The sequence below is a fragment of the Bos grunniens genome, chromosome 17, assembly GCF_055505025.1.
Source record: "Bos grunniens cultivar Pamir isolate PY7600 chromosome 17, Bosgru_T2T1.0, whole genome shotgun sequence".
NCBI classification, from domain to species: domain Eukaryota; kingdom Metazoa; phylum Chordata; class Mammalia; order Artiodactyla; family Bovidae; genus Bos; species Bos grunniens.
In genome coordinates, this window is record NC_141181.1 from 898,029 (window position 1) to 919,375 (window position 21,347).

At 38.4% G+C, this 21,347-nt stretch overlaps 1 protein-coding gene across 2 annotated transcripts in view; it reads left to right on the forward strand.

The window, feature by feature from the left end:
* Positions 1 to 21,347, forward strand: part of CPE (carboxypeptidase E) — a 152,312-nt gene that overhangs the window by 79,639 nt on the left and 51,326 nt on the right. For both annotated transcript variants that reach the window (XM_086346183.1, XM_086346184.1), the window contains exon 2: positions 20,863 to 21,059. In XM_086346183.1, coding sequence (XP_086202309.1) covers positions 20,863 to 21,059 — 197 coding nt within the window. The remainder of the gene's footprint in view (positions 1 to 20,862; positions 21,060 to 21,347) is intronic.

Here is a 21,347-nt window from a genome sequence, read left to right on the forward strand (position 1 = left end):
GGTATGTATAGGAAGCCCACAAGTGATTCTGACCTACAGAGCTGTTATGTCAGCATACTTTTCTTTAAAGACTTTGAAAAAAAAGAAGATACTTCATGCATGCCCTGATATGGAAATATCTGGAGGGAGACCTGGAGTAGACCCAGCCCTCCCACAGGTGAGGCATAACTGGCTAGGTGCTGGCTTCAGTGCTGAGGCAGCAGAGAGACCCAGGCTCTATTTGATCCTTTTCTCATCTTTAAAGATTCTACTGTATTGCTCATTTCTTCTGAGACTGATATATGTTTAGCATTGCAAGTCATTAGTTATGATGTTGAAAAAAATAACATCTTAAAGATGTTTGACAAGTAAATTTGACTTTTGAGTTTTTTTTTTTTTTCCTGATTGAATTGAAAAGAAAGTTCCAAGGAGTTTCTGGTGAGGGACTGATCAACTAAACTTTTACGTTGCTGATTTTGTTTTAGGTAGTGCTCATGCTTGTGCTACCACTTTATCTGCTTATTAGCAAATTGAGGGTTTTCTTCATCATTCATCCATGTCTGCTAGAAATGCTTGGCATTTTCCACCTACACAGATTTTGTTCACCCTCTCAAATATTTATTTTTGAAATAAGATGAACTCTTTATTCATGGGCATTGGTGGGAATAGACTCATGTTTTTTCATTACATTTGTGATCATGTCTTAGTTCACTATGATGATTCATCATTTTTTCTTTCAGAGAACTATCAAAATTATCACCTATCATATATTGAGGGCTGTGATTTGTATAGTACAAGTTTAGATGCTTGAATACCAATAGCTTGCCAAAGGTCCTATTTCAATGGAATCATAGGATGATGTTTCAGAGACCATCCAGTCCAACCTCTATACCATGTCTCTGAGATAGCTTTGTGCCTTCCAGAGGAATTAATGACTTCATCCCAGACATTCTATCTTCCAACAGCTCTAGCTGAAAGATTTGTTCTTCACCTGTGTGAAATGCTCCCTGTTGGAACCTTCTAGTTTCAATTCTAGTTTTGTCCTCTGGACTTTTGCAGAATCAGTTAAATCCTTCCCCGCATAACAACTTTAGGAAACTTAAATTTCAAGCTTTAGAAACTTGATGCTACATCTAATCTTCTCAAGATACGAAGTGAATTCTTCATGAGCATTGTTTTTCAAATAGACATACAATCACAGCCAAATATGTTAGAGAGCGAGTAGGCAAAGACTGAATCATAATCACTTGTCTGAAACTAGGTCCTTTCCTGTTTCCTTTCTTCTAGTGCTAATTCTTTTAATTCTATTCTGTTTCTGGCCTCTTAGATAAATTTTTCCTTATAGTTTATTTTATTTGATAAGACTACTGGTGAAAGACAGCAGACTCTTCTGAGTTATCTAAAATAACTAGAAATTAATACTTTTAAAGGATGCTTTAAGGTCAAAAAGCCATTTTTAGTAAATGAATGCACAAACACACCCTACCAAGCTTTTGAGGAGATCCATAATTGTTGTGGTGCTTTAAAGCAATTCTCTGATGACAGAAAGATTATCTATCATGAGACTACATCATTAAAACAATATCTGCCTTATCTCATTTCTGTATTAAAAGTCTCTTTGTTCACTTCAAGATGTTTTTAAGTCAAAGATTTTTCTGAATCTAAAGGTTTTTGTGGTCAGTCTCTCCTCAGTAATTATAAAATGTTTCACATTACTAATTTTAAATACTGATTTCTGTGAGTGGGCACAGAAATTATATTGCCTTATCCATCGTAAAGATAGCCTTGTAGTTCAAGACTGTAAGAAGAACAGAGGAACTTGGAAGACATGAAATTGCTGATAAATATCTTAGAAAAACTACTGAATAGGTTAAAGTTAAATTTTTTTCATTGATTTATTGTGGCCAAATTTAGAGCAAAGGGTCCAGTGAATTAGTAACTGCTAGGATAATTAACTCAGCCCCAAAATATTCCCCACTTCTCTCTACCTTTCCTTCCTCCTAGAATGAATGAACAATGGTGCAAAGCTTTGGAAAACAGGTCTATTTCAATATAAGAAAAAAAAAAAAAATTGGAACCTCTTTCAATTCTTCCTGTATAAAATGAAACATAAAGACAATAGAGTAGAAGCTAATCTGATTATATTTCTTATTATGTGTTTGAAAAGCCTTCAGATTTTCTAGGCCTCAGATTCCTCTTCTGGAAAACTTATGAAGAAACCGAGAGTCATACATCCCAAATAATTGCTCTCCATATGCAGTGGTATGCTGGAATATGTTTGTGCTAGTTTATGAGGGCTGTTTTTTACTATTCAGTAAATTTGTGGGCAAAATGACCTCAGGTATATAGCTTCAAATTGGCTATGGTGGGAGTATTTACAGCATGGAAATTAGCAAATGCTACAGATCAGAGCTGGCTATTAAATATTTACCAGCTTCTCATTGTAATCTAGCATTCTCGTGTGAAAACAAATATTTTAATTAAAATATTTATTTTTCCTTTCCTTCTTTCTTTGCTTCTCATAGCTTCTGTAGAAGAGGAATCTAATTTTATAACCATAGTCACTCTCTTCCATTGTTTATTTGCATTTCTTTTAGGAATTTGCTTAGCATTTTAGGTTACTAAGATGTGCTAACACAGGAGCCAATTAATGACTATTATTTGTCCACAAGTTCTAGGAAACTTGCAGGGTTCATTCTGTAAGAATTGTTTACAGGCTATAATATGTTAGGATGTCAAACAATTGGAAATCATTACTAACACTAATGTCTTAATCTTAGGTTTACCACTGAGGGAGGAAAGTCATTGATTAAAAGGCCATCTGTTCCAAAGGTGTGTCTGATTTGCTTACACAGTGAGTCAAGTCAGTTCAGTGACTGTGCTGCTTGTGTAACTGTTTATCTGTTTCTCAAAATCATTGATTATGTTCTCATTTTAACATGATATCTTTGAGAAATGGGGTTTTAGTTTTGGATGCTATAGGTATTCAGTAGTGTGTTTAATATATTACATGTACCAGGGGACATGTATTTGGAATTGTCCCTAGCTCTAATAACTGTGTAATCAGTGAGTTAAGTATATGGAGGTATTTGAGAATTTCCCTGGTGGGGGCTTCCTTGCTGACTCAGATGGTAAAGAATCTTCATGCAGTGTAGGAGACCTGAGATTGATCCTTGGGTCAGGAAGATCCCCTGGAGAAGGGAATGGCTACCTACTCCAATGTTCTTGCCCAGAGAATTTATATGGAGTAGAACATGGCAACTCACTCCAGTATTTGTGCCTGAAAAATACCATGGACAGAGGAGCCTTGTGGGGATACAGTCCATGGGGTCCCAAAGAGTCAGACACAACTGAGCACGTATATTTACTTCAAATGAGTGAAATAATATTTTGGTAATAATTTGATGTTGGAGGATTAATCTTGGTATGAGTTCCATTTCTATTTTCAGGATGAAAGATGAAGGGTTTGTTACTATCATCAAGTTCTTTCTTAAAGTATCCTTAGTCTGCCTATTTTTTCTATATAGTGATGCTGCTGCTGCTGCTAAGTCGCTTCAGTTGTGTCCGACTCTGTGCGACCCCATAGACAGCAGCCCACCAGGCTCCCCCGTCCCTGGGATTCTCCAGGCAAGAACACTGGAGTGGGTTGCCATTTCCTTCTCCAATGCATGAAAGTGAAAAGTGAAAGTGAAGTCGCTCAGTCGTATCCCGACTCTTAGCAACCCCATGGACTGCAGCCTACCAGGCTCCTCTATCCAGGAGGGATTTTCCAGGCAAGAGTACCGGAGTGGGTTGCCATTGCCCTACACCTCTTAAATAGAACTTCACAGTTTACCACTCACTTTCACATTTATCGCATTTTCCACTAGATATTTTCCCTCTGCAGGTTTCTTCCCATAAAGTCATTAAATAACTGACTCTAAGATATAAAGGGGCCTTAAAATATTTGATCACTTATTCTACCCAGTAGTTGGCTTGTCTGTTATTTCCAGGAGGAAAACATATTAGAGGGACTAATTGGGTCAAATAAGGAGGTGAAAGGTTTTTTTGTGGAAAAGGTAGGCAGTATTATTTTTTACTTTTACCCATTTGTTTGGTCATTTTGTTTCAGGCTCAGCTGATTGAATATGGATTCTGCTTCATGGTCTCTCTGGTCATTAATTACTCCTATTTGGGGATTTGCCATTCTGCTGTCAGCTGTAGACTTCACTCAAATGCTGAGCCTAAAGATGTGGTAGAAAATACTTACATTTTATTTTTAAAGCAGTAGAAATTCCTTCCTCCCTTTCCCCTCTCCTTTCTTCCTGATTTAGTTATTCAAATCATATCAATACACGTGGGAAAAATTAAGAGTTTAAAATCATTTGTTTCCTCCAGTTTAGTATTTATTATTTCTGACTTCAATAAAAGTTTGGATCTTAGGTTTAAAAATCCTTGTAAGTTATTCTTATCTTGTTCTGATGAGAATACAGATCCACTCAGGTGCATTCTGAGACACAGATGAGAAAGACAGAAACAGCCGACCCAGACTGAATGTGGTTTGTGAGTTGACTGTCTTTTAATGCTGGCCTAATTGAGGATTGTGTGCCTGGAAAACTGATAGTACACAAAATTGAGGAAACATCAATGCCACAGGGAAACTATACTTCCTGAGCCAATGTGATGCAGCCTGTGCAAGTGTGATTCCTCACCTGCAGAAATACTTAACAGGGTAACTACTTCATAAAAAGATACTGAGTAAAGTAAGATGAAAGTAAAAACAACCATCCCCGAGTGTACTGGGAAGCGTGGCTGCTGCCTTTTCTTCTTGTTGCCAAGAGAGAGATAAGCCCTTGCCCGGGTACACATGCGTCACCAGTTATGTCCACGAGGAATGATGTCCATGTTAAACCTTGGATCTGGTAAACAGGAATACATATGTCATCCTGTTGTAAACTCCATCTGTATAGCCACAGAAAACAAGTGCTGAGGAAAAGCTGTCACTCTTTTGTTAAACAAATTGAAAGTAAATTGACACAGAGAAGCTTATTTCAAGTCTAAATTCTTCCATTTTATGTCTATTTCTGGATTAAAGATTATGAAGGCAAAGTTTCTTCAGAATCCTTTGTTTGGACTTTACAGCAAAAACAACCTTAGGGAGCTGTTTGCCTGGAGAGTTTTTATGGTTCCCTGTGATCCTGGAGATTAATCTTCCTAGGATATCAGCAGCTGTTCACAACACTCTTGCCTTCATTCCCAAATAAGAACTTCCATTCCTGCCTGAGAATGTGAGATAGGGCAACAAATGCTGAAGTCTCAGGCTTGACTTCCCAAACACTGCCTCAGGCCCCCTTCAGTTATTCAATTATTCCTCTCACTATTCCAGAAACGAACATCTCAAGGGCAAGTTTTACTGTTAGCTATGCTGCTGGGATCATAGGATTTAGAAGAACACTATTCATTTATTTACTTAATAATGAATTTAACTATTCTCTCACTGTGTCTCAGACTCAATGCCAGGCACAGGTGATAAACATGTAAGCTGACATGGGCACCATCCCATTATATACAGTGTGGGGTGGGGATTAAACATATAATCACTCTGATTAATGTACATTTCCAACTGAGGTATTAAAGATAACAAAGGAACTGAACTGTGACAGAAATGCTCTAAGGAAATCATAGTTACCATAATCATAGAGATGAGAGAGCAAAATGTGTGTGAGGAGTAAAGAGCATCACAGAAAGAGCCCTGTGCTGAAGGAAGTATGGCTGGAAGATGGGAGAGGAGATGGTGCTCAGGAGACACCAGAGTCCTCAGGCCAGACCCTTCATTCAGAAATGAGACAGGGAAATCAAGAAAGTAAAGTGAGGATTTATTTAAGTAAGAATATGCTCTCAGAGGGAGAGCTGGCAGACAAGAGAGTAGCTGGGTTTCTTTGGCAAGCTGGTTATGAGGGGCATAAAATGAATGGGTGGAATATTCATTAGGGAAGAAGTTTGGAGGGTCTTCTTCCTTGATTTTCACCCCACCTCCACCTTTCCAAGAGGAGGAGGGATTTTTGTTCTTATTTAGCTTAGATTAGAATTGTTATGGCATCAGTGCATGATGGGTACTTCTTAGCTTCTAGGCTAATTTTATTGTAATGAGCAACAGGTTACATTTGGACACTGGAGATTCTTGCCTTTTCCTACCTTTCTTTGTCTGCCTCAAAATGTGTGGTTTCCTGTCAGTCTGAAGGTTCCTCCTTTTCTTTATGTGCCCATGGATGTACACTGTTTACAAGATGCATGGTGTCCTGCCACCTGGCTCATGCTCCCCTTTTTCTGCTCATATCCAGTTACCTGCCTGCTGTAACACTATGGAGAACTTTGGTGTTTATGGTACAGCCCAGTGGGAAGTTAGCTGCTGGATTTTCATGTAGAGGGAATCAGATGAGGACTGTATTTTGAAAAGTGTCAACTTAAAAATGCTTACAACTTAAAGTTGAGAATTATATTTTATTCAGTGGGAATTTTTAGAACTCTAAGCCCAGAAGATGGCATCTTAGGTAACCCTGAGAGGACTGCCCCAAGGAGGCATGGGGAGGAACCAGGTTATTCAGAAGTTTTGCAACAAAGGGCAGGTAGTCTGAACATCAAAAGATTATAGTTAATTAAAGAAAACCATGGATGGATGGTCTGACATTGTACAGGAGACAGGGAGCAAGACCATCCCCAAGAAAAAGAAATGCAAAAAAGCAAAATGGCTGTCTGAAGAGGCCTTACAAATAGCTGAGAAAAGAAAAGAAGTGAAAAGCAAAGGAGAAAAGAAAAGATATACCCATTTGAATGCAGAGTTCCAAAGAATAGAAAGGAGAGATAAGAAAGGCTTCCTCAGTGATCAGTGCAAAGAAATAGAGGAAAACAACAGAATGGGAAAGACTAGAGATGTCTTCAAGAAAATTAGAGATACCAAAGGAATATTTCATGCAAAGATGGGCACAATAAAGAACAGAAATAGTATGGACCTAACAAAGAAAGAATATATTAAGAAGGTGGCAAGAACACACAGAAGAACTATACAAAAAAGATCTTCATGACCTAGATAACCACAATGGTATGATCACTCACCTAGAGCCAGACATCCTGGAATGTGAAGTCAAGTGGGCTTTAGAAAGCATCATTACAAACAAAACCAGTGGAAGTGATGGAATTCCAGTTGAGCTATTTTAAATCCTAAAAGATGATGCTTTGAAAGTGCTGCACTCAATATACCAGCAAATTTGGAAAACTCAGCAGTGGCCACAGGACTGGAAAAGGTCAGTTTTCATTGCAGTCCCAAAGAAAGGCAATGCCAAACAATGTTCAAACTACCACACAATTGTATTCATCTCATACGCTAGCAAAGTAATGCTCAAATTTCTCCAAGCCAGGCTTCAACAAGTTCAACAAGTTCATACATGAACTATGAACTTCCAGATATTCAAGCTGGTTTTAGAAAAGGCAGAAGAACCAGAGATGAAATTGCCAACATCCACTGGATCATCAAAAAGGCAAGAGAATTTCAGAAAAACATCTATTTCTGCTTTATTGACTATGCCAAAGCCTTTGACTGTATGGATCACAATAAACTGTGGAAAATTCTGAAAGAGATGGGAATACCAGACCACCTGACCTGCCTCCTGAGAAATCTATATGCAGGTCAGGAAGCAAAAGTTAGAACTAGACATGGAACGACAGACTGGTTCCAAATTGGGAAAGGAGTACATCAAAGCTGTATATTGTCACCCTGCTTATTTAACTTATATGAAGAGTTCATCATGAGAAATTCTGGGCTGGAGGAAGAACAAGCTGGAATCAAGATTTCTGGGAGAAATATCAATAACCTCAGATATGCAGACGACACCACCCTTATGGCAGAAACTGAAGATGAACTAAAGAGCCTCTTGATGAAAGTGAAAGAGGAGAGTGAAAAAGTTGGCATAAAGCTCAACATTCAGAAAACAAAGATCATGGCATGCAGTCCCATCACCTCATGGGATATAGATGGGAAAACAGTAGAAACAGTGGCAGACTTTATTTTTGGGGGCTCCAAAATCACTACAGATGGTGACTGCAGCCATGAAATTAAAAGACACTTACTCCTTAGAAGAAAACCTAGACAGCATGTTAAAAAGCAGAGACATGACTTTGCCAACAAAGGTCTGTCTAGTCACGGCTATGGTTTTTCTAGGAGTCATGTATGGATGTAAGAGTTGGACTATAAAAAAGCTGGGTGCAGAAGAATTGATACTTTTGAACTGTGGTGTTGGAGAAGACTCTTGAAAGTCCCTTGGACTGCAAGGAGACCCAACCAGTCCATCCTAAAGGAAATCAGTCCTGAATGTTCATTGAAAGGACTGATGTTGAAGCTGAAACTCCAATACTTTGGCCACCTGATGGTAAGAGCTGATTCAGTGGAAAAGACCCTGATGCTGGGAAAGATTGAAGACAAGAGGAGAAGCGGACAACAGAGGATGAGATGGTTGGATGTCATCACCGACTCAAAGGACATGAGTTTGAGTAAACTCCAGGAGTTGGTGATGGACAAGGAGGCCTGGCATGCTGCAGTCCATGGGGTCGCAAAGAATTGGACACAACTGAGTAAGTGAACTGAACTGAACTGAAAGAAAACCAGTCATTCCCAATTAAAGAATTTATCACTTCTCTATGTATGGGAAGGTGCAAGAGTCTGGGCTCACTGAAATCATTCCTTTCGTATGTATCTCACCTATCTGGGGCCAGTATATTATGTTTTTCACATCCTGAACTCCCTTGGGTTCATTGTATGGAGTGGCTGCAGTCTGATGAGTGGTAGATCACAAGTATTTTTCTCCTTCCTGAGTGCCCTTAGGGCTCACCAGCTGTAACCACTTGGAGGGCTGTAACCACTGCTGACTGCGACATCTTTGTTTACTGATATGGCAGAAAATATTTCATTTCTCAAAAAATAGATCTGGCCTTGGGAGGGAAAAGGGCTAGAGAGAGGCTAGAGCAGTGGTGGCAACATTTCATCTTGGGGACTTGAAGCTGGTTCATTATGGATCCAACATTTCTTTCTTCTTCATGGTTGCCTCCTCCCTCCTGACTGCTGTCTGCATGTCTGCACCCTCCTCCAGACCTTGCATTCCTTGAGTTTAAGAGTGCTGCTTTATTTGCTTTGGAGGCCCCTTACTGTCTGACACTGGGATTTGCATATTTGCATACATTCAACAAATGTTGTATTTGAAATATGACTCTTCCTTATCTCATGTGTTGTGCTGTGCTTACTCGCTCAGTTGTGTCTGACTCTTTGTGACCCCATGGACTGTAGCCCTCCAGGCTCCTCTGTCCATGGGGATTCTCCAGGCAAGAATACTGGAATGGGTTGCCATGCCCTCCTCCAGGGAATCTTCCTAACCCAGGGATTGAACCCAGGTCTCCCACATTGTGGGCAAATTCTTTACCATCTGAGCCACAAGGGAAGTGCTAAAAGATCATAGCCCTTCTATATTCTGGTGGTAGCATTATCTAGCAATCACATTTATTCCTGAAGACCAAAGAAGTATATAAAAATACACTTTATTTTCTTTTGCTAACTCACATATGCCTTGTACTTTATTTCCATATATGAATATCTTCTATAAAATGACCTTTACATTCCTACCTCTATGTCAGCCTAAAGCATTGCTGTTGTCATTACTACCTTCTTACAAATATAAGAAGCATATTGGGAGAGATTTGTTTCTGAGATTTTCTACATAGTTAAAGAAGCAAAACCACACTGGAAATTTTCTGACTCTGGAAACAAATAAAGCAGTGATATGGCAGGGCGCCACCTGAAGCAGACTGGAAACTGCATGCTCTATGCCAGAGCATTCAAATTCAAACACGAGTTTAGGCTCTGGCAGCCAAATTTGGCTAAGTGACTGAGTTTGCTATTTCTCCTTTAAATCATTAAAGAATTTTTGCTTTTTAATCCAGAAGAGTAATAGAAAATTTCAGTGTGTTCATTATGGGTTGTGGGCCAAGGTCTTTTGAGTGACTGAAGCTTCCAAGTTGTATTGGGGTAAAGCAACATGACCAGAAAGCCTCCAACATTGCAATCTCCTCAAATACTTTGGGGAGGTAGGCTTCTAAGACCCCCTGGCATCCTGGTTTCTGTTTTCTCTTGGTCCAGTCTCAGTGGACTGTGGTAGCTTCCCCTGTACCTCAGTCCCGCCAACACACACACTGAGAGAGTGAGTTTGACAGAAAGGTACAAGATTTTTATGACTTGAAATCAGAAGGAAAGAAAACTTGCTTTCCACATACATACCTTCTGGACGAGTCCCTGAGTGTAGTTTTATGGAGACTTTCCTTCCAAGTGAAAAATGAAGGTCATATAAATATAGCTTTGACTGCTCCCACCTGATCCTTAGGTTAGGATTAGCTTCAGCTCAGGCTGAGAAGTCACAAGGGACATGGTTTCTAAAGTTAGTGGTCACTCAAATCACACAGAAAATATTTAGATAATGTATTTCTGAGAGAAGGATAATTCCAACTTCTTTTTTTTTTTAAATGGGAAGGTCTTTTCCACTGCAGAAATTGGGCCTGTTTGGATGGGTGAAGCAGAAAGGATCAGAACAACAGATTAATTCAGATTATTTTGCAGCCATGCTCTGCAGTTTTATTACTCCTTATAAAATGCAATGGAATGGGCAGCATGATTTATGTTTGAATTCTGGGCCCTTCAAGGAAACTTATCTTCTTTTCCTGCATTTCTACGATAATGATAATAAGTGTCTTCAGTATCTTATTGAGATTTTGCAAAGAGAAAACTAGATTATTTGAGGTAAGTCTTCTCACAATGACAAGATAATGTGATATGATAATGATATTTAAAAAATTATAGCAAACACATGGCACTTGTTTGTTTGTTTTTCACTCATTATTTCACTTAGTTCTTATAGTAGCATTGTGAGGTAGAATCTAGTATTTCATGTATAAATGGGGAAATAGAGCCACAGAGAGCTAAAATAACTACTTGAGGCCAGCCAGTAAGAATTGCTGCCAGGATTTGAACACACACAGTCTGATTCTAGAAGTTAGTGCTTTCAGTCATGATGGTTAAAAAAAAAATGTAGATTTTTTAACTAAATGAAGAGACCAACATTTGAGTCCTGGGTCTATTGGCTGTGTAACTGAGGTAAGGCCTCTTAAGCAGTCTGAATTTTAGTTTGCTTACCTTAAAATAGAGGTGGATAATAATACTTATTTTAAGATGTTTGATAGGGGCTAAATAAGAAAGCATGGAAGTTCAGTGTTTAAGGATAGAAGGCACAGAATGTACTATTATTAGTTACTGGGGGTAGAGTGGTATATGTGTCCACTCTGGCTGCCGTAACAAAATGCCACAATGGACACTTGTTTTCTCACAGCTCTAGAAGCTGGGATTCCAAGGTCAAGGTATCTGCAGTGTTGGCTCCTAGTGAGGCCCCTCTTCCTGGCTTTTAGGTAGCTGCTTGTCCACAGTGTCCTCACATTACCTTTTCTTCATGCATCTGAAGAGAGAGGGTGGGTAGGGAGGATTCTTTGGTGTCTCTTCCTCTTCTTTTTTTTTTTAATTTTATTTTATATTGGAGTATAGCCAATTAGCAAAGTTGTGGTAGTTTCATGTGGACAGCAAAGGGAACTCAGTCATACATATATGTGTATCCAGTCTCCCCAAACTCCCTTCCCATCCAGGCTGCCACATAACTTTGAGTAGAGTTTCCTGTGCCATACTTAGGTCCTTATTTTGTTATACATGATATATATAGCAGTGTGTACATGTTGATCCCAAACTATCTAACAATCCCTTCCCCATCTTTCCTCCCCAACCCCTATAACTATAATTTTGTTCTCGATGTGAGTCTGTTTCTATTTTGTAGATAAATTCATTTGTTTCATTTCTTTTTAGATTCTGCATATAAGGGATATCATGATGTTTCTCTTTATCTGTCTAACTTACTTCACTCAGTATGACAATATCTGTGTCCAGCATGTTGCTGCAAATAGCATTATTTCATTCTTTTTCTTGGCTATTGTAAATATTGCTGTAATGATGCTTGGGGAGCTTGTATCCTTTAGAACCATGTTTTTCTCTGGATATATTCCAGGAGTAGAGTTGCAGGGTCATAGTGTAGCTCTATTTTTAGTTTGTTAAGAAACCTCCATACTGTTCTCCATAGTGGCTGTACCAACTTCCATGCCCACCAAGAGTATAGGAAGGTTCCCTTCTCTTCACACCTCTCCAGCATTTATTGTTTATGGATTTTTTTATGATAGCCATTCTGACTTGTGTGACATTTCATTGTAGTTTTGCATTTCTCTAATAATTAGTGATGTTGAAACTCTTTTCATGTGGCTCTTGGTCATTAGTATGTCTTTGGAGAAATGTCTATTTAGGTCTTCTGCCCAGTTTTTGATTGGGTTGTTTGTTTTGATGATACAAAGCCTTATGAGCTATTTGTAAATTTTGGAGACTAATGCACTGTGGGTCACATCATTTGCCAATATTTTCTCCCAATCCATTGGTGGTCTTTTTATTTTACTTATTGTTTTCTTGTTGTGGAAAAGCTTTTGAGTTTAAGAGGTCCCATTTGTTTATTTTTGTTTTTATTTCCATTATTCTTGGAGATAGATTGAAAAAGATATTGCTGTGATTTATGTTAGAGAGTGTTCTGCCTATGTTTTCCTCTAGGAGTTTAATAGTGTCTAGACTCTGATGCTGGGAGGGATTGGGGACAGGAGGAAAAGGGGACGACAGAGGATGAGATGGCTGGATGGCATCACGGACTCAATGGACATGAGTTTGAGTGAACTCCGGGAGTTGGTAATGGTCAGGGAGGCCTGGCGTGCTGTGATCCATCGGGTCACAAAGAGTCGGACACGACTGAGCGACTGAAATGAACTGAACTGAACTGAAGTCTCACATTTAGGTCTTTTATCCATTTTGAACTTATTATTTTTTTTTAAATGTGGCTTAAAAGAATGATCTAGTTTCATTTTCTTACATGTAGCTGTCCAGTTTTCCCAGCACCATTTATTAAAGAGACTGTCTTTCCATGATTCTTTAGTTTTGCCTCCTTTGTCATAGATTAATTGACCACAGGTGCATGGGTTTATTTCTGGGCTTTCTATCCTATTCCACAATACCTTACTGCTTTGATGGCTATAGCTTTTATAGTCTGAAGTCCGGGAGCTTGATTCTTCCAGCTCCATTTTTCTTTCTCAAAATTGCTTTGCTTATTAGAGGTCTTTTATGTCTCCATGCAAATTTTAAGGTTTTAGTTCTGTGAAAAATGTGATTGGTAATTAGATAAGAATTGCATTGAATCTTGTAGATTGCCTTGGGTATGACAGTCATTTTGATGATATTGATTCTTCCAATCTACAAACATGGTATATCTTTCATTCGCTTATGTCTTCTTCAGTTTCTTTCATCAACGTCTTATAGTTTTCAGAGTACAGGTTTTTTATTTTTCTCATTAGATAGGTGTATTCCTAGGTATGTTATTCTTTTTGGTGCAGTGGTAAATGGGATTGTTTCTTGAATTTTTCTTTCTGAACTTTCATTGTTAGTGTATAGAAACGCAAGATTTCTGTGTATGAATTTTGTAATCTGCAATTTTACCGGATTCCTGGATGAGCTTTAGTAGTTTCCTGATAGCATTTTTAGGATTTTCTATGTATAGTATTATGTCATCTGTGACAGTTTAACTTCTTATTTTCCAACCTGTATTCCTTTGTTTCTTTTTCTTCTCTGATTGTTGTAGCCAGGACTTCCAAAACTATGTTGAATAAAGGTGGTGAGAGTAGACATCCTTATCTTGCCCCTGGTCTTAGAGGAAATGCTTTCAGCTTTTCACAATTGAGTATGATGTTAGCTGCAGGTTTGTTGTATATGGGCTTTATTATGTTGAGGTATGTTACTTGTATGACAACTTTCTGGAGAGCTTTCATCATAAATAGCTGTTGAATTTTATCAAAAACTTTCCCCACATCTATTGAGATGATTATATGGTTTTTATTCTTCAATTTGTTGATGTGGTATTTGCTGATATTGAAAAATCCTTGTATCTCTGGGATTAATTCTACTTGGTCATGGTGCATGATCCTTTTAATGGATTGTGGATTCAAAATTCTAATATTTGTTAAGGATTTTTGCATCTATGTTAACCAGTGATATGCACGTGCGCTTAGTTGCTCAGTTGTGTCTGACCCTTTGCAACCCCGTGGACTGTAGCTCGCCATGCTCCTCTATCCTTGGGGATCCTCCAGGCAAGAATACTGGAGTGGGTTGCCATGCCCTCCTTCAAGAGATATCCCCAACCCAGGAATCAAACCCAGGTCTCCTACATTGTAGGCAGATTCTTTACAGTGATATTGGCCTGTAATTTTCTTTTTTGTGATATCTTTATCTGGTTTTGGTATCAGGGTGATGGTGGCCTCACAGAATGAGTTTGGGAATTGTTCTGCCTTTGCAGTTGTTCTGGAACATTTTCAGAAGTGAAAGGCTCTGGCTGCGAGCTGTGAATGACACCAGGATTCATGGCCTCTGGAGGAGAGGATTTTGATCCACAGGCAGTGATGAGGCTTGATCACTCGGAAATTTTGTGTAGCAAAGTTTTATTAAGGTATAAAAGAGATAGAGAAAACTTCTGACATAGACATCAGAAGGGGACAGAAAGAGTGCCCCCTTGCGAGCTCTTCAATTCAGTTCAGTCACTCAGTCATGTCCAACTCTTTGTGACCCTATGAATCGCAGCACGCCAGGCCTTCCTGTCCATCACCAACTCCCGGAGTTCACTCAAACTCATGTCCATCAAGTTAGTGATGCCATTCAGCCATCTCATCCTCTGTCGTCCCCTTTTCCTCCTGCCCCCAATCCCTCCCAGCATCAGAGTCTTTTCCAATGAGTCAGCTCTTCACATGAGCTCTTAGCAAAGCGTTATATACTTGTTAGCTTTAAGCGTTAGTCGCTCAGTCGTGTCCGACTCTTTGCGACCCCATGGACTGCAGCCCACCAGGTTCCTCTGTCCATGAGATTTTTCCAGGCAAGGATACTGGAGTGGGTTGCTATTTCTTTCTCCAGGGGATCTTCTCAACCCAGGGATCGAACCCAGATCTCCTGCACTGCAGACAGATCCGTTAGCAAGCTGCTAATCAGATAAAAGAAATGTCTCAAGACTGAAAGAGTTGCACATGGCCCCCTCACCTACAACATGTATTTTGAGATAGCACTGGCACAAAGGGAGTAGTCCTGGGCCATAAAACAATTGACATGAATCTTGAAGAAAGGCAGATTTCCAAGCAAATACATAGTTCATTAACATCGCTTAAGAAAAATATTTCCATGAGAAAAACGCATGGGTTTGCTCAAGGTTTGAGAAAAGTTAAATTCATGCAGAACCAGGTGTCATCATGACAGCACAGAATTAGAAGAGAAAAAAATGTCTACCACTTGCAGTTTATTTCCTCCTGCTGCTTGTGGACCCCTGGCCTTCCTACATGACTGTTAATCCTCTTAGAAGGATACATGCTAAGTCCTCTCTAAATGTTTGATAGAGTTCAACTGTGAAGCCAACTGGTCCTGGACTTTTGTTTATTGGAAAATTTTAAACCGCAGTTTCAATTTCAGTGTTGTGATTAGTCTGTTCATGTTTTCTATTTCTTCCTGATTCTGTCATGGGAGACTTTATCTTTCTAAGAATTGTCCATTTTTCTTTCAGGTTGTCCATTTAATTGGCATACAGTTGCTGGTAGTAGTCTCTTGTGATCCTTTGTATTTCTATGGTTTCAATTGTAACTTCTTTTTCTTTTCTAACTTTCTTGATATGAGCCCTCTCCCTTTTTTCTTGAAGAGTCTGGCTAAAGTTTTATCAATCTTTTTTATCTTTTCAAAGAACCAGCTTCAAGTTTCATCGATCTTTGTTATTGTTTTTTTGGTCTCTGTTTCATTTATTTCTGCTCTGATCTTTATGATTTATTTCCTTCTACTAACTTAAGGTTTTATTTATTCTTCTTTCTCTAGTTTTAGATGTAGGTTAAGTTGTTTCTTTGAGACTTTTCTTGTTTCCTGAGGTAAGATTGTACTGCAGTAAACTTCCCTCTTAGGAATGCTTTTGCTGCATTCCATAGGTTTTGAATCAGTGTGCTTTCACCTTCATTTGTCTCTAGGTATTTTTTGATTTATTCAGTGATCCATTGGTTGTTTAGTAGAATATTGTTGAGCCCCGATTGTTTGTGTGTTTTTTTTTTTATTTTTTTCCTATAGTTTATTTCTAATCTCATAGTGTTGTGATCAGAAAAGATGCTTGATATGATTGCAGTTTTCTTAAATTTTAAGGCTTGCTGTGTGGTCTAGCATGTGGTCAGTCCTGGAGAATGTTCCATGTGCACTTGAAAAGAATGTGTAATCTGCTGCTTTTGGGTGGAATGCTCTATAAATAACAATTAGGTCCATCTGGTCTAATTTGTCATTTAAAACCTGTGTTTTCTTATTGATTTTCTGTTTGGATGATCTGCCCATTGATGAAAATTGGGTGCTGACTTCCCTCACTATTATTGTGTTACTGTTAATTTCTCCCTTTATGGCTGTTCTTATTTGCCTTATATATTGAGATGCTTCTATGATGTGTGCACGTATACTTACAATTGTTAAATCTTCTTAGATTGATCCCTTGATCATTATGTAGTGTCCCTTTTTGTCTCTTGTAACAGTTTTTGTTTTAAAGTCTATTTTCTCTGCTATGAATATTGATTTTCCAGCTTTCATTTGATATCCATTTACATGGAATACCTTCTTCCATCCCCTCATGTTCAGTTTGTATGTGTCCCTAGGTCTGAGGTAGGTCTTTTATAGAAAGCATATATAAAGATATTGTTTTTTAAATCCACGCAACCAGTCTATGTCTTCTGTTTGGTGCATTTAGTACATTTATATTTAAGGTAATTATTGAGATGTGTATTCTTATTGCCATTTGCTTAATGTTTTGGATTTGTTTTTGTTCTTATCTCTTGTGGTTTGATTACCATCTTTATTTTTGTGTTTGCATTGCTTTTTCTTTTGTGTGTGTATATCTGTTGTAGCTTTGGGGTTTCCTGTTCCCATGAGGTTTTGATATAATAGTTTGAATGTGTAGAACCTCTGTCTATAGTTCTTCAGGCACTCTGTATATCAAATCTAATCCCTTCAATCTATTTGTTACTTCCACTGTATAATTGTAAAGGATTTGATTTAGGTCATACCTGAATGATCTAGTGGTTTTCCCCACTTTCTTTAAGTCTGAATTTTGCGATAAGGAGTTCATGATCTGAGCCACAGTCAGCACCCAGTCTTGTTTTTGCTGACTGTATAGAGCTTCTCCATCTTTGGCTCCAAAGAATATAATCAATCTGATTTTGGTATTGACCATCTGGTGAAGTCCAAGGATAAAGTCATCTCTTGCTACGACCAGTGCTTTCTCTTTGCAAAATTCTGTTAGCCTTTCCCCTGCTTCATTTTGTACTCCAAGGCCAAACTTGCCTGTTACTCCAGGTATTTCTTGATTTCTTACTTTTGTATTCTAATCCCCTATGATGAAAAGGACATCGTTTTTTTTTTTTTGGTATTAATGCTAGAAGGTCTTGTAGGTCATCATAGAACTGTTCAACAGGGAAACAGTCAGAGTTCCAAAGAATAGCAAGGAGATATAAGAAAGTCTTCCAAAGTGATCAAGAAAAGAAATAGAGGAAAACAACAGAATGGGAAAGACTAGAGATCTCTTCAAGAAAATTAGATACCAAGGGAATATTTCATGTACAGATGGGCACAATAAAGAACAGAAACTATATGGACCTAATAGAAGCAGAAAATATTAAGAAAAGGTGGCAAGAATACACCAAAGAACTATACAAAAAAGATCTTCATGACCCAGATAACTATGATGGTGTGATTACTCACCTAGAGCCAGACATCCTGGAATGCAAACAAGTGGGCCTTAGGAAGCATCACTACAAACAAAGCTACTGGAGGTGATGGAATTCCAGTTGAGCTATTTAAAACCCTCAAAGATGATGCGTGAAAGTGCTGCACTCAATATACCAGCAAATTTGGAAAACTCAGCAGTGGCCACAGGACTGGAAAAGGTCAATTTTCCTTCCAATCCCAAAGAAAGGCAATGCTAAGGAATGTTCCAACTACCATGCAATTGTACTCTTCTCACACACTAGCAAAGTAATGCTCAAAATTCTCCAAGCTAGGTTTCAACAGTATGTGAACTGAGAACTTCCAGATGTTGAAGCTGGATTTAGAAAAGGCAGAAAAACCAGAGATCAAATTTCCAACATCCTTTGGACCATAGACAAAGCAAGAGAGTCCAGAAAAACACCTGCTTCTGCTTTATTGATTACACCAAAGACTTTGACTGCGAGGATCACAACAAACTGTAGAAAATTCTTCAAGAGATGGGAATACAGACCACTTTACCTGCCTCCTGAGAAATTTGTATGCCAGTCAAGAAGCAACAGTTAAAATGGGACATGGAACAACAGACTGGTTCCAAATTGAGAAAGGGGGTATTTTGAGGCTGTATATTATCATCCTGCTTACTTAACTTGTATGCAGAGTGCATCATGCGAAATGCTGGGCTGGATGAAGCACACCCTGGAATCAAAATTGGTGGGAAAAATATCAATAACTTCAGATATGCAGATGACACCAATCTTATGGTAGAAAGCAAGAGGACCTAAAGAACCTCTTGATGAAAATGAAAGGGGAGCATGAAAAAAGCTGGCTTAAAACTCAACATTCAAAAGCAAATATCATGGCATCTGGTCCCATCACTTTATGGCAAATAAGGAAACAATGGAAACAGTGAGAGACTTTATTTTCTTGGGCTCCAAAATCACTGCAGATGGTGACTGCAGCCATGAAATTGAAAGATGCTTGCTCCTTTGAAGAAAAGCTATGACAAACCTAGACAGTGTATTAAAAAGCAAAGACATTACTTCCAACAAAGGAAGTAATGTCCATCTAGTCAAAGCTATGGTTTTTCCAGTAGTCATATATGTATGTGAGAGTTGGACCATAAAGAAAGCTGAGTCCCAAAAAATTGATGCTTTTGAGCTGTGGCACTGTAGAAGACTCTTGAGAGTCCATTGGACTGCAAGAAGATCAAACCAGTCAAATGTAAAGGAAATCAGCCCTGAATATTCATTGGAAAAACTGATGCTGAAGCTGAAGCTCCAATACTTTGGCCACTTGATGAGAAGAGCTGACTCATTGGAAAAGACGTTGATCCTGGGAAAGATTGAAGGCAGGAAGAGAAGGGGACAATAGAGGATGAGATGGTTGGATGGCATCATCAAGTCGATGGACATTAGTTTGTGCATGTTCTGGGAGGTGCTGAAGAACGAGGAAGCCTGTTGTGCTGCAGTCCGTGGAGTCACAAATAGTCGGACATGACAGAATGAACTGTACTGAACTGAATGTGTAGAATTATTTTTCCTTAGAATTGCTATTCTCTTTTCTGCCTAGAGAAGTCCTTTAGCATTTGTTGTAAAATTGGTCTGGTGATGCTGAGTTCTCTTAGCTTTTAGTTGTGTGTAAAGCTTTTTATGTCTCCATCAAATCTGAATGAGATTCTCACTGGGTAGAGTTTTCTTGGTTATATATTCTTCCCTTTCACACCTTTACATATATCATGACACTCCTTTCAGCTTGCATCGTTTCTGCCGAGAATTAGTTGATGGCCTTATGGGAGTTTCCTTGTGAGTTATTTTTCATTTTTCCCTTGTTACTTTTAATATTTTTTCTTTGTCTTAGTTTTTGTCAATTTGATTAGTATGTGTCTCAATATGTTTCTCCTTGTGTTTATCCTGTGTGGGATTCTCTGTGCTTGCTGGACTTGGTTGACTGCTTCCTTTTCCATATTAGGGAAGTTTTCAGCTCTCATGACTTCAAATATTTTCTCATGTCCTCTCTCTCTTTTCTCCTTCTGGGACCCCTATAATGTGAATGTTGGTGAATTTAATGTTGTCCCAGAGGTCTCTTAAGCTATCTTCATTTCTTTTCATTCTTTTTTCTTTATTCTGTTCTTCAGTGTGATTTCCACCATTCTTTCTTCCAGGTCACTTATCTGCTCATTTGTCTCAGTTATTCTGCTATTGATTCCTTCTAGTATATTTTTCATTTCAGTTATTGTATTGTTCATCTCTCTTTGTTCTTTAGTTCTTCTGGGTCTTTGTTAACTTTTTCTTGCATCTTCTCAGTCTTTGCCTCCATTCTTTTTCCGAGATCCTGGATCATGTTCACTATAATTATTCTGAAAAAAAATTTTGTTTTTGTTTTTTTTTTTGGAAGTTTGCCTATTTCCACTTCATTTAGTTGATTTTCTGGGGATTTTATCTTGTTCCTTCATCTAGGACATAGTCCTCTGCATTTTCATTTTGTCTAACTTTCTGTGATTGTTGCTTTAATTTTGCAGGCTCTAGGATTGTAGCTCTTCTTGCTTATGCTATCTCTATCTTCATTTTCTTATAAGGGCAGTAGTCCTTCTGGGTTATGACCTCATTTAACCTTAATTACCTCATTAAGGGCCATATCTCCAGATACAATTACATTCAAACTTAGGATTTAGACTTTTGATTTTGGGGGTCAAAATTCAGTGTACAATAAGTGGGAGATTGGGAAGAGAGAACTCAAAAGATGGAAGGGAAATGTTAAGTATTTTGTGTTTAGATTAGATTTCTTAGACATCAACTGTGGAGGGCAAAGAAGTTTTATTCTTTGTGTAATAAGTTAGTAACTGTACAACTTTTTTTTACACTGTGTGTTATTTGCCTTCTCTTTGGTATGATAGAAAAAAGTTTCTATATTATTTATTTTTGGGCTTTTAGGTGAGCCTGAATTTAAATACATTGGGAATATGCATGGCAATGAAGCTGTCGGACGGGAGCTGCTCATTTTTCTGGCCCAGTACCTGTGCAATGAGTACCAAAAAGGGAATGAGACAATTGTCCAGCTGATCCACAACACCCGAATCCACATCATGCCTTCCCTGAACCCTGATGGCTTTGAAAAGGCAGCATCTCAGGTGGGTGTGGGTCAGATCACAGCAGAGCATGAATTTTTTGTAAGGTTTGTACATATATACTTATAGTCAAGGAATATATGCTCACATGAAGCTTACAGAGAGTGCAAGGCTGAATATAAGTGATATGGTGTTCTGTTTCTGGGTAAGAAAAAAGTTCAGAAGGTAAGGAATGATGGGTGAGGGTTTCTTCCACAGGAATTCCAAATGAGAATTTTATAAGTCAATATTTAATTTTTTGGTTATTGTTGTTAAATGAATCATATTTATTCATTCATGTTTGTCACTAGG